Source organism: Astatotilapia calliptera, chromosome 1 (genome assembly GCF_900246225.1).
Source record: "Astatotilapia calliptera chromosome 1, fAstCal1.2, whole genome shotgun sequence".
NCBI classification, from domain to species: Eukaryota; Metazoa; Chordata; class Actinopteri; order Cichliformes; family Cichlidae; genus Astatotilapia; species Astatotilapia calliptera.
The window spans coordinates 10,564,883-10,589,428 of record NC_039302.1 but is presented as its reverse complement, the minus strand read 5'-3'; the positions used below and the strand labels follow the sequence as shown (position 1 = coordinate 10,589,428).

General features: G+C 42.6%; 1 protein-coding gene across 1 annotated transcript; it reads left to right on the top strand.

Annotated features, from left to right (window-relative positions):
* Positions 1 to 6,811: 6,811 nt before the first annotated feature.
* LOC113019522 (mothers against decapentaplegic homolog 6-like) lies at positions 6,812 to 24,161 on the top strand. The gene is made up of 4 exons (XM_026163280.1): positions 6,812 to 8,248; positions 9,900 to 9,953; positions 10,359 to 10,436; positions 22,714 to 24,161. Exons 1-4 carry the CDS (start codon positions 7,507 to 7,509, stop codon positions 23,343 to 23,345), a joined length of 1,506 nt encoding a protein of 501 aa, XP_026019065.1. The 5' UTR covers positions 6,812 to 7,506; the 3' UTR covers positions 23,346 to 24,161.
* Positions 24,162 to 24,546: the final 385 nt, after the last annotated feature.

Sequence of the window (24,546 nt, the reverse complement as noted above, 5' to 3'; positions counted from 1 at the left end):
TGTTTGGTTGTTTCTCAGAAATAAATAAATACACAACCCTCTGTGAGCAATCATGGATTAGCTGTGGCAGTGGCGCCACTGTCTGAACGCCTCACACTGAACCAGGATCAGTAAGAGACAGTCTCCATCACACTGGGCTCCCTTCCTTTTCCTTTGTTTTCATTCAGTTTCCTTCCACGTTTTCTTAGATACTATTCTCCCCAATGCAAGTCTAAACAAACGACAATACTGTGAAAGTAAACAAATGTACAAATGTGATATTCTTCAACCTTTGGCCTCACTAAACCCCAGGACCAGATTCAGGCTCATCATTTTGGTACTTACATCATAGGTTAAGGAGAATGTCATGCTCGATTTTGTTTGTGATGGTTTTAATTTTGCATATGTTTACACAACTAAAGAGAGGTTGCTGATTCAGAAGAAGCAAGATGGCAGGGAAAGGTCTGTGTCAGCGCAAACCCTGTTTGGGAAAACATACGCGCTTTCATGCATTCTTAAGGTTACAATGTAATGTTTGGCTTTTTCTGCATGGATTAGAAATCAAAGTAAAGATACGCATCAAGGAAAGAAACAAAGAAGAGCATGATATGCAACATGGGTTCTGAGGAAATACATACTTAACTGGATGATGAGGAAGGATATTGTACACTTTAAGTGTAATAGGATATTAAATCAAGGGTAATTTATGCTGAACAGTTTCCATTGAGATTGATCCAGAGATAAAATTTAAAAAATCCTGATGGTCTTAGCGTGTCACTGCAATGTTCGGTGAGAGCTCAGACTCTTAAGACTTCATGTTTCATGTAATCCTGGTTTATTAAGTTAAAATGATCAAATCCTATGAATTGTTTCTTTGACCACACAGCTGGTGCTGGAGTATTTTTGTGTTTTTTGTTTTGTTTTGTTTGGCTGTTTGAGGTTTGAGGCTAGCATTGTGATGCTGATCGCCTTTTTCCACCATTTCATACCGATCCATCCCCGCCCACCTCATGCTATTAGACATATAATGGAAGTCTAGATTAATGGTTAATTTCCAGGAAACTCCTGTGTTCTGTCATAAAGTGCTTTCCATTAATTAGGGACTCTGTTTCTCAGAATGGAGGGGGAGTGGAGACGAGTGATTAATGAGCTAACTAGTGCAGTCAGCAGCTCGTCCAGCCCCAGTGGGGAGCCTGAGAGTCGGACCAGCGAGGACAGAGGAAGAAAAATAAATATGTGGCTGCTGGAAGAAGAAGGAAAGGCAGAAAAAGGTGCATGGAAATGCATGGAAGGGGTAACCCGGTTTAGTTTCAAAGGGATGGCTGTAGTGTTTGAGCTGAACTGTGTGAGTTTAGGATGAGGCTTGATTATGATCCTCCCTGGTGCCAGGAGTCTAGCACATGGGGATGAGTGTGTGCTGAGTAGCTGAGTAGAGAAATGCTCTGTTTATTTAACTGACATAGTGATAACAAGCACACACACACATGATTTTTGTGTTTTCAGGGTTTGGGATATTCAAATGTTCAGTGTTAGTCAGTTAGAAAAAAATGGTCACACTGCTAAATAAAAGGGTCCCTACAATCCCCTTTTTTTCTGATCTGGCTAAGCCTAGCCAGATCAGAAAACATGAAATTGTTCATTAGTGAGTTTTTAATAGGCTGATTTTACTTTTTACTTTTTATGGTACTTTTTATTTTTTAAGATAAAAAATGTACGTCGACATCAGGAGGTGATGATTCCAAACATTCACGCAAGGTTCTCGTCACAATTATGACGGGAAAAGTTAAAGGTTTAGCAAATCTTTGGTGCTAACACTTGGAGCACTAAAAGTACAGATGTACAACCAAAAGCAAACAACCGTTGATGTCTTGTGTAAAATCCTCTGTTCAAGTTAGTTAACAGGTCAAATCAGTAGTTTTTTGTGCAAGCTGTTATTAGGACGTACAGTGTAGATAAGTCTAGTAAGTACTAGCAGTTAAGTGACATCTTCCTGCAACACGGCGAACACCAAGGTTGTTATAGTTAAAACTAAAATAAAAAGTAAAACTTAAAAAAAATTTAAAAATGTTTTCGTTTTTTGACTTTTGAAAAACAAGAAGTTAAACTTGCTGATTTGATGAACGTGCAAAACTACATAAAATTCAAAAAGATAATAATAAAGTAAATCTCAATTTCAGTATTTGTTAGTTAGTTAGTTTTTTAAATGCTATTACAGCTTCCTCGATGAAGCTTTGATGGGTATTTTTATTGAGACTCTACAGGGCGACTGTAGACTGTGAGTCAACATGCACGCCCACTCTGGAAAATACCTGAAACTAAACTGAAGTAAAAACAAAAGGTCAAAATGAAACAAAGAAACAAAACCTAATTACAAAATGCAAAACTAAATAACAGGTATGCATTTCAATGAAATCTGCCTAAAGTGTGCAGGTTCCTACTTTTACTTTTGATGTAATGCTACTTTTGACAACAATGTCTAGGAAATAAGGGCAGCCAGTTCTCAGGACAGTAAACCTTAATCCTCCACTGAGAGGGCCCCACTCTGAGTCTGCATAGGTTTACTGCTGGTGCCAAAAATCAAGATGTTTGAAGGCAGAAGATCAAAAGAAGGAATTGTGTTCCCAATAGCACCACAATCAATTTCATAGATTTAACATGGTGAAATGCAAGGCTTTTATGGATGTCTATGTCTTCCCATCGAATCAACTGTAAATTACAACAGTATTGCAAGCAGACTGGAATAAAAACACAACAGCGCTGACTGCATATCCATGGTGGTGCCAATTATCACATGTCAGGAAGTATAATCCCAACATTAAACCCCAGTCACACAGGCCTAGAGACTGGTTGGTGAACCCTGGCAACCACAGGTCAATAAGGAAATACGCCAATCAAATGAAAATGTGAATTTCAATCTTTTAATGGTTCCTGGAGGTCACACGGATTGTATGCCACCTTTACGTCGCCGAGTCGCCTTTGTGACTGGAGCTTTAGCTGGCTAAAATCTCTGGAATCATTGGACGTACTGATTCTGTAAAATAATCTTAATTGCTTTAATAGGACAACATCACAAACAGCAACTGGGAACCACTGTCAGTGGACAGTGCTGCTATGATGCAGTAATGGGGATGCACATGAGACTTGAAATCCAGAGTTAGTGATACCTCCACTTTGCCGCAGACTCTCTTGGCCCTTAAAAGTTGAAACTATCCTCCAAGTCATTTCATTTTTGTAAGTGTGAATTTGCTAAGACTACTTTAGCCTCCGGTATTGAGTAAGAAACAGCGGCGCCAGCAGAGCGACGGCAGACAACTCGAGTCATCAAATGACATGAAGTGGGCCTCATTCCCATCACTGCTTTTCCTCCCACATAACGTGGGTGTGAAATCATGTCCAACAGCGTGTGCAGCAGAGTGGTATTCATGTAAATCTTTGCACGAAAGCAAATCATCTTTTAAATGCTGAAATATTCCTTGAAGTCAGGATCGCTGATCCTGGCAGGTAAATCCTGTAAACGCTGGCCGTGTTGCTAACCCTTGGCAGTGTTTACATATGCAGAGTTTCCTATGGGCATCTGATTAAGAGGGCAGCCTGGCCTGAGTCCAGAGGTCTGGCTCGACATTATCTCCAGCACCCCTGACTGTTATTATAAGGGGGCCTCCTAGTCTCTCCGCTGCTAGCCTGTAAATGGCTGGGAGTGGACAGCCACAGTGTGTGTGTGTGTGTTTGCAGAGTAAACTGCCGCCTTGGTGGGGCAACATACTGTCTGCCATATCTCTGGTCTAGAGTAGAGCCATTAGGGGAGCGATGAAGCTGATGACATGTTGTTCCTGTGACAGGCCGCCTGGCCCCAGACTCCACTCTGCTGCCGCTGGAGCTGAGGGAGCCTGCGGGTCTGCCGCTGGACAGACACAGAGACGCAGGGACGGCGTTTATTTTGGGAGGTGGTTTGGTGCCGGACACCCTGTCTGCTCTCCCACCAACCTTAACACACCACCACCCTCCTCTTCCCACGCTCTCAACGCAAATCACCGCCAACACACACACACCGGTGCACTTTTGCCAAAAATGATGACGGTGCTACTGACACATATTCTTTTGGAGGATCAGTTTGCACAAAGCAGTAAGAATAACAATAATAATAAAACAAGAAAAATGTTTGATAAAAAAAATCAAATGCATAATAATAAAGGAAAAAAGAGATTTGTATGTAATTAATAATCTTCATTAACTGAATAAAATAGATCATTCTTATAAAAGCCATCTTCCAGTGAGCTTTTGTCTTCTAATTTGTTTTTCCTTGCAGGTTCAACAGTACCACATTTACTGAGTCGGGTATTGTAATTGAGCTTTGTTGTGATAACATGACAAAATTAATATAACTCCAAAAAGAGCACTATTTTGGGGTCAGCTTCTGTTGTTTAAATGTGCTGTAGGCTATAAATAAAATATACACATACATCAACACAACAAGGTTTAAAAATCAGGCATGTTTGAGGTATATATATATATATATATATATATATATATATATATATATATATATATATATATATATATATATATATATAATTTATTAAAGAATTCAGTAAGCTACACAGTGAACTTAGAAGATAGAAACAATAGAAACAAAATCTTGCTCCTATTACACTAGTGTCAGTCTGAAACCAATATCAGAAATATATTATATATCCACATTTTTTATATTATATATCCAAATATCGATGCTATCGATACTTTGGATCGTTCAGCACTGTTTGAGTTCATTTGGGATTTCCATTACAGCTTTTTGTCTTCTAATATGCAAAATACCAAAAACCTGACCCCAAAGTTTTTCTGCTGCCTCTGATGTTTTATTAAACCCTTCTGAGCATTTGCAGGAATACATTTTACATTTATTCATGTGTTTAACTCAGCGGCTGCAGCAACGCTCGTCTGAATTTTTTTCTATTTTTCTGTTGGTTTGTTGGAGTCTGTGATAAATTTAGATAATAATAATAATAATTTATGGCTGTTGTTTTCCATGGCTGCTGTGACTCCAGTGACCTGTAAAACATTAAACTCAGGACAAAGCTCTTCCAAATCACTTCCTTCTTCCCTTTTTGCATATTTGCTTGTGATTGACTTACACAGGGGGACACATTTTGAACAGATGCCCAGTAAACCTCGCTGTAGCCACTCACAGACACTGCATCCTCTTCTTTGTCAACTCTCTCCTGCTGCCATTGCAACTTGACTCTCACTTCCTCTCATATAGACAGTAGGCACTGATCTTGGACTAGCACACATAACTGGACAAGCCATGAATAGACAGGGTTAATGCTTCTGTTATGAGGTGTGGACTTCCCCCCACCACATTGTAAGGAGTTGCTAAAATACCAGTTAGGAGTCACAGAGACCAGCACTGGACTAGTGCTATGCCACTGGGGGATGCCCTAGTCCCTTGCTTACACTCCAGGTGTTTATCCTGACCATCAAAAGGAATGTGGGCTTCACATTTCAACATGTGAAGGAGAGGAGCTAGGAACTGAACTGTGTGATTAATGGAGAACCTGCTGTATCAGTATCCCCTGTAAAACAATTAAAGAGTACATTCAGCATTAACTGAAGAATTATGTTGTACCACACCTAAACAATAAATGAATAAATAAATACAAACACACAGTCATCTATATGTTACTAATAATGTATTAATATTAGCTAATACTTACTCTTGTTAACCCTATTTCTCTTGCTTGGTCTCTGCTCAGTCCTGAGCAGAGGAGAGCAGGATGTTGCGTCTTTAAGAGTTAAGAAACTTGAAACCGTGTTTGCGCAACAATCATTGCGGCTCCCAGCCGCCAAAGTGTCTAGACTGGCACATGATGGCGGGAATCAACCAATGGCTCCAGAGCTTTCCTCTGGGGCCCCGAGAGAGAGAGAGAAAGAGAGAGAGTCAACACCAAACGAAAACCAAGGCGCTGTGACTTTGGTTTCAAAATAAAAGCGTAAAAGTTCCGGAAAATTGTATCTTTTAGAATCAGAATCAGAGAGACTTTTAATCCCAGTAGGAAATTGAGTTGAAGATATATACAACAAACGTCAAACACTCATATAAAAGGAAGTGTAGAAACAGAGATATTAACAGATAAATATTAAGATAAGTATAGAGATATAATAATAATAATGATAATGATGGATACTTTATTGATCCCCATGGGGAAATTACTTGTTTTTCTCTGCATTTGACCCATTCACTCAGTGAAGCAGTGGGCAGCCCACTAAGCAGGCGCCCGGGGAGCAGTGTGTAGGGACGGTACCTTGCTCAGGGGTACCTCAGGGTAGCCGTTAAGTGGATTCGAACCGCCGACCTTCCGATCATGGGGCGACCACTTTACCTACTGAGCTATCCCTGCATATAGGTGTAGATATAAATGTAAATATACATATAAATATAAAAGGACACAAATATTTGTGCACATATATGTCCAGAAATGTGTCTACACAAGAGCAAACAATCAAAAATAATACTATTAAATGTATAATGGCATTCTTTAATGAAAACAAGAAAGAAAGAAAAACTCCCAAGTTACTTTCAGGAAGTTTTACAGAAAATTCTGTTTACCTACGACACGCTTTTTAAACCTTATCCGTGGCAGTGGATTTGGCCTTTCTCACTCTACAGTGTGGATAAACGCTTTTGGATCCCCCCCCCCCCAACTTTCTCGTTTTAACTGCTGTATGTTTTATTTTGAAAAGTTACCATTGGATAATCCAGGTTTTATTCCGTTTGACTTGACTGAAGCTTGTGTCCGTGTGTGTTTGCGGGAGCGTGTGTGCACGTGTGAACGCGTGTGTTTGTGTGTGTGCGTCCGAAAAGTTCCTGCAGGGGAGTGGAGAGTGGAGTAATTCCAGCTCTCTTTAAAACAACTTCTCAGCACGGATTCCGTCCTGGAGTTTGGCACCGGAGTGTCCGATCATCTCTGCTTTGTCCCGGGACACTGACGCGGAGTTCCTGCATCCCACACAGCGACAGAAACCGAGATTTTAGTGTTGCAAGGATTTATTTTTCGAAGCCAAGGAACCACGAAGGGATCGAAGAGGCTCTAGTCTGGAAAGTCTGGAAAAGTTCTGAGTTTCTGATTGTGATGGTCTTTCTGTTCATGTAAGCTGATCCTGGCCCTTTGGGCGGTCTGACTATGTTCTGTGAATTGTGTGTGGGACCTTCAGAGTGTCGGGGAGTTAACGGCTTTGTGAGAGGGCAGGCGAAAGAAGTGGCTTAATTGAGTTGGCGACAGCAGGTCACTGAGCAGTGACTGCATGTAGCCTTCTCCCTCATCAGATGTTCGGTGATGTTTAACGCGATGCGTGATTGATCATTACCTTCTAATGCTGCGAGGAAGCCTGGAAACGGTGACCACCGGCTGCGCACGCTGTGCGCACCGTGCACAAACTCACGGTCTTGTGCGTCGAGTGTAAATCGATGTGGCATCTCCCGAGAAGCGGACGGGACCGACGGGACTCATCCGAAACTGTTTAGGTTATCGTATGTTCAAGTCGAGACGCCCAGGTCTTGTACGGCGACTCTGGAGAAGCCGTGTGGTCACCGAGAGCGACGGGCGGGATGGAAGCAGACGAGGTGAAGGAGAGCGGAACGGTGAGTGGGGCAGACACTCGGGTAAGCTCCACAGACACGAGCAGCGGTCGATGACACACACCGACACGGCTCCGGGACTCACGGGGGAGGCTGGAGACCTGACAGAGGGCGCGGAGAGAGAGGACGAGGAACAGCCCGACGATGACCGGGGTGCCATGTGCGTCCCGGAGCACAGAGGCTCCCGGCGAGGACAGGAGAGCGACAGCAGGACGGTGACGTGTTGTTTGTTTGGGGAATGGGATTTCAGACCTCGGAGCTCTTACTGGGCCGCGAGAAAAGACGGAGCTGGCCCCTGTCAGTGCGCACCGAGGCGTGGGGTTCTGGAGGAGGACCTTGCGAGCACCGCTCACGCTTTTTTGAAGAGACTCAAGGAGAGGTCTCTGGACGCCTTGGTGAAGGCTGTGGAGACCAAAGGAGGGATACCCGGCGAGTGCGTTATGGTGCCGAATACTGAGCTGCGGCTCGGTGCTCATCACATCTCTCCATACTATCTCCTTTGTAAGCTGTTCCGCTGGGGCGACCTGCCGCTCTCAGCGCGACTCAAATCGCTGTGCCACTGCCAGAGCTTCGGTGCGGTGGACAGCGCAAAGGTGTGCTGCAATCCTCATCACTACAGCCGCTTATGCGGGCCAGGTAAGGACACTGACACCGGAAGATAGGGGTTGTGGAATCAGAGAACATCGATCAAACTCATTAATCAGACATCATCCCTTAGAAAAGACCATTATAAATGCCTTAAACACCGAAATATCCACCAATATTCCAACCTCGAGATTGAGTTATCTGAAACCATCACACACACCTTCACGAGGGCCCCTGGTCTCCCCCCAGAATCCCCTCCAAGCTGATAGGCCTTGCAGAAAGTTAGTCTCATGCAAATAAAAAAAAGTGTATTTAATGCTATATAAAGATTGATGACCTGTATAACTACAGTATAACGAATAGCATAATATAATGGGGAATTCCAACAAATATGTATCGCTCGCCTGAGGCCTGCAGCTGAAGAAGAAAGTCAGTATTGTTAAAGTGTCGAGCATTTCTTTTCCTGCAGTTATTACAGATGAACTCATCATGCATTTGCAGGCGTCTAACTGGCTGCACTTCCAGCTGACAGTGCGAGTCTGTTTTTTCTTCTAGTGTTTTATCGTCTGTCTTACAGGTTTATGGTCTATTCATAACTCTTTTTTTTTTTTTTTTAACTTTGGGCAACCATTACTTTGGTCCTTCTGCACATTCCAATTACGTTACACGCTTATTTCAATTTTCTCAAAAACTGGCGCTTCTCACATCATCCAAATGGAGGTCGCACTCAAGTTGCACTTAGGCTCTTTTTCCTCTGACAAGGAGGTCCTCCTCTTGTTATTTAGGTTAAGGAGTGCCGATAATATACAGTTTGCATAGTGCTGGCGCCAGACTGACTCGCTGGGTATCTGACTGACTGAGGACTCCGGCAATTACTGGCTCTGCTCTTAAAGGGGCCGCAGCCACAAACTTGTGTCCACTTTGGAGTGAAGGATTTATTCCAGCAGCAGCAGAATTATGGAGCTTTCAAAGCCGCTTTAACACAAAAGTCATAATGAGAGCTTGTATGAAAGAACGGAAAGATAATGAAGAAGTAACAGGGGGTAAAAACGAAGCAAAGGCTTTTAAAAGTGCATCAGATAAAGACGCAAATATATTGTCTAGGGTGAAATACTTAACTGGGGGTCTGATGCAATGTGACTCGTGTTGATTAAGCATATTTATTTAAAAAGCTCCAAAGGAATTCCAAGATATGAGCTGTGCAAATATTCCCCACGCTTTAAGTTTTTTCCTTGATCTAGGGTAGAAGGTATGTCGATACAAAGTGAAATTACAGACACACACAGCCTTATGAACATATTTTCCCATGAAAAATAACACAGTGTAAAGTTGATCTGCAGTGCTGCATTCAGGTCTTGCATGTGTTACCATTTGATATAACAACAGGTATGTTTAAAGACTTCCCTGAGGAGAAAATACTTTTTATGTGAGTGTAGGCTCTAGATTTTTTTCTTTTTAGGGGGGGGGGGGGGGGGGGGGGTGTTAAGCAAAATGTCTTCAATTTTGAACTGACAGACAGAGTTCAACATGTTACATTCTTGTGTGCCTCCTTGCATAATTGTGCATCTCGTAAAACCTCGTGGACTTCATGCATCTTTACGATATGATTAATAAAACAGTAATGAACTAACCGTGCATACTGTGCGTGGCAGTCTTCATTGAACCTTTAGTTTAACCTCATGTTTTTTGGCTGTTTTTACAGAATCGCCTCCACCTCCATACTCTCTGTCCCGTTCAGATGAACACAAGCCACTGGGTGAGTTTGGAAAAAAAATGGCCACCACAAAACAAAGTAGGAAAGGAGTTCATTATATCTTTCATCTGAAAATACAGACTTTATTTGATATAAGACACTTGTGCTGAAAGAGACACATGATGGTGTTGTGTTATGATAAAACAGTCCCCTGTTTCATTGATCTGACAATTATGCTTTCAGATTAACGGATTGATTAATCATTTTGTGCACTGTCAAAGAAAGTCCAAGGTGTCCTATCGACAGTCTAACAATCAGCGAAGCTTGAGCTTTAATGACGAGAAGATTTTTATTGTTTGATAAAGGATTCAAGGAGTGCTTGATTACCAAAATCATAGTTGGGGGAAAAAAATTAACCTGGATCTCACACTTCTCCTGTATGCCTTTGCTTTTTCTTACATTTCCCAGACTCATCTCTGTCTTACACTGAAACTGCGCCACCCCTCTTCTCCAATCCGCCTCTCAATATGCCAAGAGACTACACAGGTGAGTAACTTGCATAATAACTGCTGGCTTTTTTGCTTTTCCTGCAGTGCATGGTGAAGAAAGCTGATTCTGAAGAAAGGAAAAGTTCTCACAATGAAGTTTGGAAGCACAAATGGGGAAAAAGTTTTTGAGACAGGCATCCCGTCTGAATGTTTACATAAAAGCCAAATTATATTTGCTGGTGGTGTTATGTTGTGCTTTTCCCCTGTTTTCAAAGGCCGCAAAGGCAACAGAAAACTCCGCTGCATAAAGCTTCTATTGTCAGAGAGGCATGGAGGGCTCGGTGGGGGTCTGGGGTCTCGCTATCTAGATGCCACAGCAGTGTAGGCTTTCTGTCTCTCTTTCCCCCGTCTATGCTTTCTGCACAGCAAAATATTTCACTGCGACGAAGCTGCAATAAGATCCCTGTGCATACTCTCAATCCCCTTTTGCCTCTCTAACCACCCATCCCCCTCTTTCCCTCTTTCTTCCCTCAAATCCCTTCATTCCTCTCTGCAATTGAGCAGTGGAAAGAGGCTGGCACTTTGGGGGCGGGGGAGCCGAGCGGCTCTGATGAGGCGGCGATGTAGAGCTCTGTGTGTGTGTGCGGACGCGCGTGTGTGTATGCGGTAAAGGGGGAGAAGGGGCTCAGGGCTGCTTTGGACAGGAAACAGCCCCCTCTAGATGATGAAACTGGAGCTTTATTTGTTTACGTGCTGGGGTCGGGTGGAGAGGTCCTCACAGTGTTAGAAGAAACCCACAAACCTACTCGATCAAGCCTCCCCGAGCTCGCTTGTGGACGGTGTTGAAAGGTGAATGGGCAACCTATGAAGTCTGCGTAGTGTAGCCATGGTATCGTTGACCTTTATGAGGAGTCACTGAGGATTTTCTTTTTGGAGGAGGGGGTTGTTGTGCCCAGAAGTTAACTGGAGACCTTTAGTTAAAGTTGATGTTGGAAGCAGAAGCAGTATATTGAGTTGTTATGCGCGTTTTCCAGGGGCAGAGCCTTAGCCAGCTTTTTTAGCAATACTGAGGTCGGCAGTCCTCCCAAAGCACACGTCACCCCTCTCAGAAGAGTTTGAGCTGAAATGCGAGCAAGAAGATGCTTTAATTGCAAATAATATAAACTGTCCACCTGCATTCACCCTACAAATCAGTTTTCTGTTGAACACCATCATGAATGTGTAAGATTGCTTTTTGGATAGTTTTGGAGAAGTCATCCACAGTTGTTTATCAATGACTAACAGTCACTGCACACTTTCTGAATTCAAACAATTTATCTGATTTGTGAAAGTGTACTTATTTTAGCAGACTGTGTCCCAAATCATCCACACTCGGTCAGAAGTCCATCAAATGTCAAGTTTTTGACTTTCTGAGTAATGAGTGAGGGGGAACCATCTATTGTTTGCCTGTCTATATGAATGGAAGTGTATCAGCTTCCTTACAACATGTGGTGTGTCGAGTGTATAGACAAGTTAGCTTGTGTGTGTGTGTGTGTGTGTGTGTGTGTGTGTGTGTGTGTGTGTGTGTGTGTGTGTGTGTGTGTGTGGTCTCTGATCCCCTGCCCCCCACCCCAGCACTCTGGAGCCGAGAACCAGAGCGGAGGCCAAGAGGCATGAGTAGGAGTGAGACTTGGGTAAACAGAGGCAGCCAAGAAATCTGCATGTAGCTTTTGTTGTTAGCTCTGACAGGTTAGAGGACTCCTGTTTTGAGCTACAAGCTGGGTGAATAACAGGAAGTGAGCTGAACGCGAAGCCTACTTAAACATGTATCAGAATGAGCGTAGCTGTCACAACCTCCCCCCGAAAAAACCCCTTGATGTTGGTAAGATCTTTCAAGAGTGCAAATTAATCTCTTTTATTGTGCAGGTAATCCTTTGGCATATCATCTAAAGCTTGCAGTGTTTTTTTTAGGACAAAAACAAGCATTGGACATGTGCTTTGGCACTTTAGCATCTTTTTTCATTCCTTTAAAAACCAGCTGTGTACTCACAGCTTTAAAAAAAAGTGCAACAGCAGGGTGTGGTCCATACATACCTTTGCCCTGGCCTCTTTTATCATTCAATCAGTTAACGTTCCCTTTAAACCACAACAAACAGATCTGCCTTGAAAAAGAGTGTTTCTGCTGGAGGTTTAGTAGACTTATATCTGCTGGGATCGTCCCCCTGTGACTCCAACGAAATGTGCCGTTCAGCTGCTTGTGTGTGTTGTGTGTGTATGACAGGGAGAGAGACAGGGAGGAATTTCTGTCTGACTCGGTGATAAGATCGTCTCAAAATACTCGCATAGGGGTTCTATCAGGGCAAACACACACACACGCTTTCACCAATCACGCGATTTGTTGGAGGGGATTTTTCCTCTTTGTACCTTTAAAATCGATGTATAACTGAACAGGCCTGCTGAGTACTGTACTTGAAGGTGTGTGCTGGCTTTTCTCTGATTCTTCTGACTGTAAGTTTTTCTCTTGTAGCTTGGAATGAAATTTGCTTTTTCACGCACGGACAGTGTTGTGGCTGTCAGTTTGGAAACGTAATGAAATTTGGTCCTAATGTGGATGAGACTAATAAATGGCTTCCACTTAGCATAGCCAATGGGTCAAACTAAAAAACAAAGAGGTCTTATTAGCCTGAGCTGACATTAAAAGTTAAGGTGGTAGTGTAACCGGTCTGTTCCTGCATTGTGTCTGACACTGAAAGACCTCCAAGTAAAAAACGTGCCCACTTCAGCTCCTATAACCAAATATAAATAGGACGAGAGTTAGCTCAACCCACGCCAACTAACAAGCTAGCAAGGCTTATCTGTTCATGCTAGCATTAGCATTGCCTATACACATACGCCGCACACACGTACCACATATTCACAGCATCTAAAAAAGACAGGCGTAATTATGACAATAATGAACCAAAAACACACAATCAGAAACATCAGGGTGGATAAAAATATAATTAGTGTTGGAAAAGAAATGAAACTGACCTCTCCCACAGGGGAATCGAAGAAAAGGGGAAAAGCCCAAAGGGGTACCCCAAATTTATAGGGTTGCACCAAAGAAGAAGAAAAGGATAAGAATAATGAAGATAACTACAGGCTTGGAAGTCCTAAAAGTCAGATATACCAGGAACAGTTTGGGGTTTCGAACACATTTTATGTAATTATAACAATATGTAATTTATGACCCGATTACATTCGCACATTTGTGTCAGCTGTACAGGTTAGCTTCTACAAGCTGTAGCTGTGTTCTAAAGTTTGATATGGAGGAATTTAGTATTGACAGCATCTGCACAGAAATGTTAGAGCCTTTTCTGATTTCAGGGAAAAAATATTGTTTGATTTCTAACAATAATAGACTTGGTACCTGATGGTTACCTGCTTTGGCATAGTTGGCTGGACAGATTCATGGTTTCTTAGAGCAGTGCTCATTGGTTTCATAGGCAAGATGAGCGGCCAATCAAAAACAGCTATCAAAATTTAAACGTATAACTTATTTGAATTACTGTAGCAGTTAAAAAAACAATTTTTTTTGAAAGGTCTCGATAACAGAGGGCTGATTGTACATTATTGTCGTAATCTTCGCTGTTGTATGTGAGAACCCTGGGCAATGAGTTCTGTTTGTGGTTTGTTTAAAAGTGCTGATTTCACAATGCATCCATCCTTTTCTTGTAAAACTGGAAAACAATAAATCTATCTGAGGGGGGAAGCAGTTAAACGTATACTCCCAAACTAATGTAGTACATCTAGAAACAAAGACCTACACTTGATGGTGTTGCAAATTAGTTGGAACACATTTGTTGTCTGGCTTTAGTTTAAAAACAAAAATAAAATGTGCTCCTGCACTGTATGTAAGTCTTTTGTAAACTCTAATGTAGTAACGCTGTACAAAGAGTTTCATTTTTCTCGCCAAAGGTAAATGCATCTGATTAAATTTAATTCATGGTGTAATATAATTGTATAACTATGATAATCCCAACACTAGTTGCAGATTTCCATACATCGAATAACAACTTGCAAACCTGCTTTTTAAATACTGAGAAAGGCAATAAATAGAGAGCTGAGTGTAGCTTCTCCGGCGTCAATCAGCAGTCAGGACGTGCCATTTACTGGATAAAAACAGAGCTAAGTGACATTCCCATCCAAACACGAATCAGATGACATCAAGACAGTTTCTGGCCATCATGTTAAAACTCGCAGCGTAACAACATGCTAACTGTTACCATGTTGACTCTAGCACATAAACTCTAGCATTTGGTGTTAGCAGCTAATTCTGATGCACTAAAGTCATGCAGAATTGCAGAATGAGGTTTCATATTATTAATAAGCGGTCCCCTGTCATCACACCATCACATAGCCAAAAAAAGTAAGGATTTTATAGGTGTAGCTCATTTGGAAAACCTTTATTAGTAAGTTAAAATACAAACAAATGTATTTTTCCTCCCCACTGTCGCCAAGTGCTTGGTCAGAGGAGACTGTTTGATTGTTGGGTTTTTCTCTGTCTTATTGTAGAGTCTTTACCCTACAATATGACGTACCTTAAGGAGACTGTTGGTGTGATTTTGTGCTATATAGATACAATTGAATTGAAATTAACTGAATTTGCGATTATCTCAATTCTCATAATTTTATTTAGGCTGACTGTTGTCGACTCTTTCTTTAGTTTATTTCGTGCTGCTTCACGCGCATGTTTAAACACTGCGTGCAGATGCATCTTGCTCACATTTTCAGCACGTAACATAAAATGTATCATAAAATGTAAATACTTACATTCAGCCTTGGGATAAATGTTATATTTTTGGCATAGATGTTGTGTTTCAGCTGCTTTCTTGTCCTCCTGGTGTGTAATGAGTATAACAAGCTCGTTTTACTAGCATTTCAGTGAGCACTGTGTATGTTACTCACCACATTGTCAAGTGTGCCATATGCAGATTCATGTACATTTGACGCAACTGAGAGTGTAGCTAAACAGTGCCAAGAGTTTGTGATTTCTTTGCCATCTTTCACCATATGACATTCTTGTGCATGTCAAACATTTGCTCGTCTTCTTGTCATTAGCCCCTTGGCTTTTGAACATGTGGAAACAAGTAAGGCAATGATACTTAGAGGACATTAGTATGGCCTGGATGAAATGAGGTAAGACAAGAGGACTGGTCCCTTTTTGCCCTCAGTAATCATATTTTGGGGGCTTGTTTGGTTAAGCAGAGCGAGGTATCAGCCAAACATCCTGTCTCAAAGCCCTGTCTGCACTCACAGCAGCATTAACCCCATGAATTGGCCCTTTGACTGATGTGGCACGGCCTAGGAATGTTGGGAAATTGGGAAGGTGAGGGGGAGCGGGGTCTCCGAGTAAAAGGAGTAGGTGGGGGATAAGGGGAGGAGGGGGTCTGACTCTTGGGAGTGACATGTGATACATGTTTGAACATATCGCCGTTAATACTTAAGAAACGTGGAGTGGAACTGACATTCTTGGAAGTTTGGAAGCAGGCAGTTTTAAGAGTTTTGACAGTGCTCCCATGCTACGTTTAGCTCAGAAGGTTTTGGGGAATTCGCCCACCAAAGCGATGCTGCTCTCAAGTAAAGGCTTTACTCTCAGAAGTAGAATATTAAATTAGATACCTAGATTAAACAAAACAAAAAATGTTATCACTTTCAGATGCTTGATGAATTGTTCAAAGACACAAAATAAACACCTGCATTCTGCCGTGTCCGGTGAGAATCCCTCTGCCGCCGCCTGAATGGGTCCTCCCGGTGACCTGAATCTCCAGTCTGTTTGCTGGCACGCGTACAGCACTTGCTCCTATGCCTGACTGAGACACATTAGACTATGGAATTCAACATCAAGTGCCGGCCCATTAACCATTTGCCATTTCCTCAAATATTTTCCACTGCGCCTCTTTTTCACTACAAGCAGCCGCATGGGTGAGGACGCAGCACACAACTCGCTCAGTTTATTGTGTTTGTGACCTTTTTTTTTCTTTTTTTTTAACACATTTTGGACTGAATGCCATGTTATTACAGCCCTGCTCCCAGAGAAAATACAGCAGTGAAGGGAATATCTGGAAGAGCTGACAAGTTCTGGATGTGGCATTTCTCTCAGTTGGAGAGCACCATTATTAAACTTTTCGTGGTTTTTATTTTGCAGTTTAATTCTGCAGTGCTCTTCCCATAACTTTGACCTTTTGTGGCTTAAACCAAAGCACAGACCAGGTTAACATCTGAAAGAAAAGTAACAAATAAGAGTAAAGTTAGATTTCAGATTTTTCAGGATAGCAAACAAATCTTAAAAAGCAACAGAAAAAAAAAATATATATATCAAATCAAATCAAATCAAATCACTTTTTATTGTCACATCACATGTGCAGGTACATTGGTACAGCACATGCGAGTGAAATTCTTGTATATATATATATATATATATATATATATATATATATATATATATATATATAAAGGGCTATAAAGGGTTAATGCTTTGTATAGATGGACTTTCTGATAGCAGACCCAGAACATGTCAGCCACACTTACCAAACCCTCCAGGTTCCCTTATTTTATTTCCCTATAGAAAAAAAATAGAGGGGTTTAATACTTTCCAACTTTTAAAAAAGATTTCATTTCTTCTGGCTCTGTCTCAAATGTAATCAAAAAGCTGTAAAATCTGTACTCACTGAGTGTCCGAAGCTCTAGTTTTGACACGTCACGTGTGTCACATCGCCTGTTGGGGCGAAGATGCCCCCCAAAAGCAGCCAACATGAATTATAGCGTATGTGAGCATCTGAGGTCCCTGCGCCTAGAATAGATTGCTTGAGCGGGTTGTGTTTTCTTGATTTTCTTTTTCATTATGATAGATGCGGCAGTAGTGTGCATATGTTTAAACGCCGCGTGCAGATGCATCTCGCAGACATTTCTAAATGAAGCAAAGTGAATCAGCAGGCTTCCAAGTTCATACACTAAGAAGACGTTACATATTTGTAGCCATCCTGGTGATTAAGCAAAGGTTGTTGTTTCATTGTTCACAAAAACCTTTTCTCCTCGCTTTCATTATCTCTTCTGCTCTTGCTCCCTTCCTGCCCTTACTGAAGATCCATCTCTGCTGTTGCTTCTCCACAGTTCTTCTGCTTGCTTTTTGCTCTCGTAGTCTTGCTCTCCTCTCTTTCAGCCCATGTTGTCAGGCAATCACAATTTAAAATAAGGTTTAAATTACAGGACTGGCTGTGGCTTTCCGTTGTTCCCTCAGAGTTTTTGCCAACTCGCAATTTGGCTTTTAATGGAATCCTGCCATGCTGCTGAACCTAAAGATTCTTTGCAGATGTCGACAGACTCTGACTCTATGAAATGTAAGAAACTGTCGGCAGCACCGTGAGCTCCAAAGGCAACCCTGAGCTAAGACGCACGTTAATTAATATTTGTAGGTATTTTCAGGACTTGTAGCCGCCTGTTCACCCCGCTTTGGAAATCACTTTTGACAGCATTTGTCATCATTTGATTTTGATGACCGAATGACGAGAAATAGTAAATGTGCTCTTGCACACGTCGCCCTCCGCTAAACGACTGCAGGCCCTCGTGTCACCTCGCTTTCAGTCCACACTCCCGCGTGCACGTCTGAGCTGGAGTTTCACATTCTGATAATTCTCCCAAATTACATTTTAGTGGAATTCCATAACTAATTCTTCATAGTGGAACAAATGGATCTATTCCACCAATAAACGCGTGTAATTATGTTGTGAGGAGTGAAGGCCATATAGTCGGACCACGTGAGGCTCAATGAGAGACTTGTCAACTTGACCCCTGTGACTGGCTGAGGGGAGGGTGGGTGGGGGGGAGGAAGTGTTGAGGAAGAGGGCCTGTCCAGGAATGTGTTGGGAGGGGAGAGTTGTCAACTACCGAGCTCTGAAGCAGCCCTGCGTCTGCTTTTCGTGCCTCCGTTCAGACGTTAATCATCTTTCTTTGAGTCATTTGTGCACTTTAAACTATGCATTGTCTTAAGCAAGCCAGATTTAAGACTCTAAGTCTTTAGTGGTGATGACACCTGCGTATGTATCTCTGGTGGCTCTGTAGGTGCACGCACAGTTGCATGTATAGGAGAAGCACAATGGGAATAAAAAGGTAAAAACTGACCACAGATGAGATCATCTTGCAAAGCCAACTGTGTGTAAGCCATTTACTTTCACAATTTTTTTTTTTATGGCCAAGGTGATGGCATAAACGCGACAGTGGAGTTGTCCAGGATGCGAGTTGTATGCAAAACCTGAGACATTCCTTGGCTCGAGTTGTTTGGCACTTTGAAGTAGCAGCAGAAATGCAGGAAGCTCGTTACTTTCGCTCTTCCTTTCTAAACCGCCTCCGAGCACTTCTCCCTAGGAATTTTACAGGGACACACTGTAACTTTACTTCAGCTCAGTCGGGTCGGTCCAAAGGACGTCTCCAGCTGGCGAGGCCAGGTTTGTGTCTCTTGTGCCGTTAAACACGAGACATCTCCAGTCACACACCGCTCCATCACACAGATCCACTTCACAATGGAAAAAAAAAGAGGGAGAAGGAATGAGTGTGTGTGTGCAGGAATGCGTGTTTGTGCGCGTGTGTGAGCAAGAGCCCCACTGTGTTCGACTGTAAAGGCCACGTCTGGCGATAAGGCAGCCCGCTGATGGTAGAGATAGTCGAGACGCCAGCTTAAATGTGGCTTGCTGGATTGAAGTTTTTTCCCTGTAATGATAGTTGTCTCAAACAACATAGAATCTACCATTTGTAGGCAGGGAGGGGTGTCTCTCTCTCTTTCTCCCTCTCACTTTTTCTCTGTTTTTCCCCCACCTTATTTGATTTTATTTCTACTCTTTTAGGATCTTTGGCATTAAGTTGAATCAAAACAAAGCATTTTAAAGGCAACCGACGATGGTCAGTAGATAAATTCTATCCTCCCTTCTCGTCCCTCTGTCCCCCTCACACTCCCTCCTCATCCCTGCCCGCCCCCTTCCCAACCCACCCACTTCTTTCAGCACAGTGGAAGAGTCTAATAACTGGAGGGGAATCTAATCCTTGGCACTGGATGAAAGACGAGGGTCTCCCTCCCTCCCTCTCTTTCTCACAGTCTCTTTCTCTCTCTTCATTTTTTCCTTGGATGCTGGTTATGCTTGGCAGGTTCTCGCTCCCTCTCTTTTCCCCCGCTCCCTCTTTCAGTCTACCCAGTCTCCCTTTTCCTCTGTCTCTCTCTTTTTTACTCCTCTGCTTCCCGTCTTTTCCTGCACAGCTTTATTCCTCTCTTCTCTCCAGGTTACAGTTTGGAGGAGGAAGCCTCCACTGTTCAGACTGGAGTAAGAGAAAACAAAGCAGGAAGTTTGGAGGAAGTTAAAGTAGCTTTACAGCTATAGACATGTAAACAGCCAGCTTATTAGCGTGTTTGCTTCACATATGCAAGACCCAAAATATGTTCATAACCAATTAAGCTTTTATGCATCATTTTGTCTGCTGAGGGAGCGTCACATCATATTCCCAACATTGTTACAGGAGGGAAAACAGAGAGATGCGGAAATGTGAGATAAAAGATGAGTGCTGGCGTCCTCGTTTGAAGTCCAGGTTTAACAATCTGTGAGCATCCGGCAGGAAACTGACTGTCTGACCTCTGAACTTTGATTGCCACTGCCTTTTACTTTGTTTGTGCAGTAAAGTTGCAGCTTGTTGTCGTGTATATTCCCACCTTTGTTCAACCCCTAAAGTTCAGTGGGCGTCTCGGTGAGATTGGCACTAAGAGACAGCGATTTTGAAATGAAATAACAAAAGCTACTTATCTAATTGGTAAACAGGGCTGTTAAATAGAGGTTGGCTTAAATGCTTGCAGGACTTTGTAATTGCTGCCAGCCCACGTACAGATGCGGGCATGCATGCACACCAACAAAGTCCCACAGACACACACACACACAGCTTTTTGACTTCCTCCAGTTGAATATAAACATGCTGATAACCTCCAGCTTCAACCCCTCTTTAAAAATTCCATTGAAGAAGTCAGTTGCCCTCCTCCTCCTCCCTCCCTCCTTCATCGTTCTCACACAAGCTGGTTACACCTTTACTTGGATGATAGCCAGGCCGAGCGTGATGACACCGAGGACTCTGCCAGAAACATTAAACATGCCTCGCTGTCAAAATGCTGGTGGAAATTTTGATCTAGTGTTTTGAACTTTACAGCAGGTCAGTCATTCTTAAATTTAATAAAGTCTGCACAAGCACACTTCAGGCGTGCATGAGACCATAAATAAAGAGAGCAGGAGGAGATCTAAATTCTTATGAGTGCTCATGTCTTCTAGCTGCTGCCTCTTATGTTTCTATTTCCAATATACTATCCAGCTATGAATACTGAGGGTGTCTGAAACGTAAAAAAGCCAGCCTTTAAAACCATATTATTTGCCCCATCATTCATCATATGATTGAAATTAAAGTGTGCCGTGCCTTTTGAAAGAAAACCTTAAAAGTTCCAGTTTGTTTTAGGTCTTCTTTGGGAATTAAGTTGATCGTGAGCTCATAAAGTCTCCCTGTGTTTCCCCAGACATGTTTGCGTTGCCTTATTACAGGGAAGAGCATGGCTTGTAAAAGTGTGTGTTTGTGTGTGCGTGAGCGAGCCACGAAGAGATAGAGTGGGAGAAAGAGAGAGATCCTAGCTAGCCGTGCAGCCCGCTCTCTTATTGGAGAGCTGTAAAAACTGCAGTCCGCAGGAGTTGCCAGCCTGGAATTCACTAATGACACACGTGGGCCTCAGATGAGAAGTGCAATTTTGTGTGTGTGTGTTACAGTCATACTGTTTGGATCAGAGGGCTCAATTTGTGTGCGTACGTGGGCATGTGTGAGGCCCTGTCTCATCATTTTCTGTGTGTGTTTGTGCTCGTGTGCAACCACTCACATCTCTTCTACATTTACCAACCCTTCTTCTCTGAAACCCCTGAAATGAAAATGGCCGGGGCATAAACACAAAAAAGATCTCGGCCCTCGTTTCACTTTCTTCTTTTAAAGCAACCCGCCATTGGGAGAAAGGCTGCCGCCATTTTGGCCCCTGGTAAATGAAGTCGAGGGTTTTTTAGCTGGAATATGAAAGGAATGGGGCCACAGGCACATGGGTCTTTAAATCTTCTGTGTCAATAGAGTCTCTGGAGCAAAATAATGGCATCACTCTGTGTGGGAGTTAATGTGAGCTGATAGCATGAGGGCTGGGGGGTCAAGGGTTCATGGGCTTGCGCTAGGTTGACAGAGAGCTGAATGCTTTCCACCCCAGACACCCCGCTCTAAAACCTCCTCTTTAACTCCGGGCCTGAAAGAGGCTTGCAGAGGGTGACAGTGAGGAGATGTCAGTGGAGTTAACAGTTTTAACCCCCTTTTCAAAATACCGCAACAGGCGACTAACTAAAGGGAAGAGCATGCATCCATGCAGCTGAATGGGTATAAAAATGATGTGAATCATTTACAGCATCGAGTATTGGGACATTTTGTTTATCATTTATCAGGGGAGGGAGACCGTGGTCAACACTCATGTCCATGTGTTCTTTTTTTTAATTGTTACAAAAGAGGAAACAATCCAAGAGATGCATTTAGGACATCCAGAGAATGCTAATTTTACATGAAAGACAAAATAACAGCATTCAAGGAAGCACAAGGAATTTGAGATGGTCCCCTCTATCATCACGGTCCTTCCTCTAGAGCTCAGTCAAAGCAAATAAATGTTCTATAGTACTGAGATGTGGTAACTTAGGTAAGCCCCTTTTAACCGTATGCTGTAACCATTCACGCCATTCAGCAATTGCGGGCTGCATTGACCCGAAGTGTGGTAACATTTCTCGGGAAGTTGCATCGTGAGTTACAATGTAGATTTCCAGAAGAAGTCCAGTCTAATGAACTGTGGGTGCATTTTCACACATCAAACTGTGCTAAAATAAAGCCTTTCTCCACTTCCTAGAAAGTGATTTCCTGCTTTCAAAACAGGCATGTTTTCTGTGGCCGCGTGAAACCTGCTGTAGTTGTGTTAGTCTGATATATTTTGAGTGAAGAGGTTGTACTTAAACAAGATTTTAACACACAAGGTTCACACAAATTGACGACCATCAACTTAAAAAGTGAAGTAGATCGACTGATAGCTACTTCCCATTATTCCTTTTATTGATGAGTCAGAACAGATTTCAGGGATAGCAATATAAAGATCCATTTATGATGTTCTGATGTTGTTTACTTGTGCTCAGCAGCTAAAATGTCTTTTATATCATCTCACACTGATAGAAAAATTAAATACACTTTACTGCTACGACCATTACCTCATTCACTTCCTTTCCTTTCCTCTTCAGACACTGGTACCTCCATCGGCTCGGTGACCTCTGGCGGACATCGCTCTCACTGGTGTAGTGTTGCTTACTGGGAGCAGCGCACACGCGTGGGTCGCCTTTATCCAGCCTACGAGCCCTCACTCAGCATCTTCTATGACCTACCTCAGGGCACTGGCCTCTGTCTTAGCCAACTCCAAGCCAACGCCTACCATAGCCGGCGTGACGACCCAGGGAGCCACAGCTTGTTAGGTCATCACGGACATCACAGGCACGGAGGGAGCAGCAGCAGCAGTGTGCAGCAGATACGCAGTAAAATTGGTTTCGGCATCGTTCTGAGTCGCGAGCCGGACGGAGTTTGGGTGTACAATCGCAGCCAGCACCCGGTGTTTGTTCACTCGCCCACTCTGGACCCGCCCAGTGCTCGAAGGCTAAACGTGAAGAGGGTGATGCCGGGCTTTTCTCTCAAGGTGTTCGATTATGAGTGCTCCAGCTGGATGGCAGAGCACAGCGTAAAGCCCGAGAGCCAGGAGGGGCCCTGGGACCCCCACAGTGTTCGCATCAGTTTTGCAAAAGGATGGGGGCCCTGCTACTCCAGACAGTTCATCACTTCCTGCCCCTGCTGGCTGGAGGTGCTGCTCAATAACCACAGATAGCACGCACACACACGCTCATAGACTCACAGGAAGCGTCCTGGTCCAGTATCCTAATTGTAATCTACCTAGATTTAATATAAAATTTATATATTATATAAAATATATTATACTTGTAAATATTTGAGTCATTTTTACAATGCAATTATTTATGTATAGTGTAATGTGTACATGAACAAAATAAAAAGGAACAAGAATATGCACTTTTGCCTCTATATATACATTACAGATTCTCAGCGTCGTTTCGCAAACATAAATATGAAACTCTCATGATTTAGCAATTCCATTGAAAAGTATGCCACACACACATTGTCAATAAAGTCTTTGTATGAAGTGAATGTTTCCGTCATGTTCTTGAGTGCTTGTACCTGAGCTTTGGCTGGCTTGCTTGACTTGTATGCACATGCAGGTTTATAACATTGTCATTAATAGGATCCATTAAAGGTGAGTAACTCATTCCTGAGAAAGGTTGTTAATGTTTGAACTCAACAACCAAACAAGCACGCCTCTTCCTTCAGTGCAATCGACTTTACATAAAAGATGCACAGAGCCACTGAAACACCATCGACTGGTAAGTAAAATTCTGTCTTGAAGCCTCTGAGCTTGTTAGTCATTGTCATTTCCATCTTGGTGTTTTGAATTGAGGTCTGATGAAGGAGCTGTGGACCTGACCTTCATACTGAAGACACGCCACACTCATACGATGTGAACTGTTAACTACAAGGTAGCCCAACCTAATGCACACCCTGCTTTGGCATGAGGTCATTATCCCATAGACTTCAATACCATCAGACTTCTCTGCGGAGCCATGGTAGTCCTCCACCCCCTGTTGAATATTAGAAACAATTGACATTTAAGAGACTTCCACATCAGCTTCTGTCTTCACGCGATGGTAAGTAACTCATCAAAAGGTCTTGCCCTCAAAACCACAGGTCTGCTTCCTGCATACATTTGAAGTGATGCTAAAAACTCAGCAAGCTAACAATGGAGAAACATTCCAGGTTTGTAGTTTCTTGTTTTCATGGAGGAAGCTGAACACATACAATGTAATCATACTAATAATGTAAGTATGCACAAACACAATAGAGAAGTCCGCTGAGAAGAAAAAGGGGACTATTAATAAATGTATAAGCATACCAGATAAACCTTATATAAGTTTTCGTTTTTTGGAGGCAACGATTTTGCATAGTTTTTTTTTTTAAGT

Coding starts and splice junctions, on each gene's coding strand:
- LOC113019522 (XM_026163280.1), top strand. CDS start 7,507: ATGTTCAAGTCGAGACGCCCAGGTCTTGTACGGCGACTCTGGAGAAGC. Junction 9,954..10,358: donor AGATGAACACAAGCCACTGG/GTGAGTTTGGAA, acceptor TACATTTCCCAG/ACTCATCTCTGTCTTACACT. Junction 10,437..22,713: donor TATGCCAAGAGACTACACAG/GTGAGTAACTTG, acceptor TTTCCTCTTCAG/ACACTGGTACCTCCATCGGC.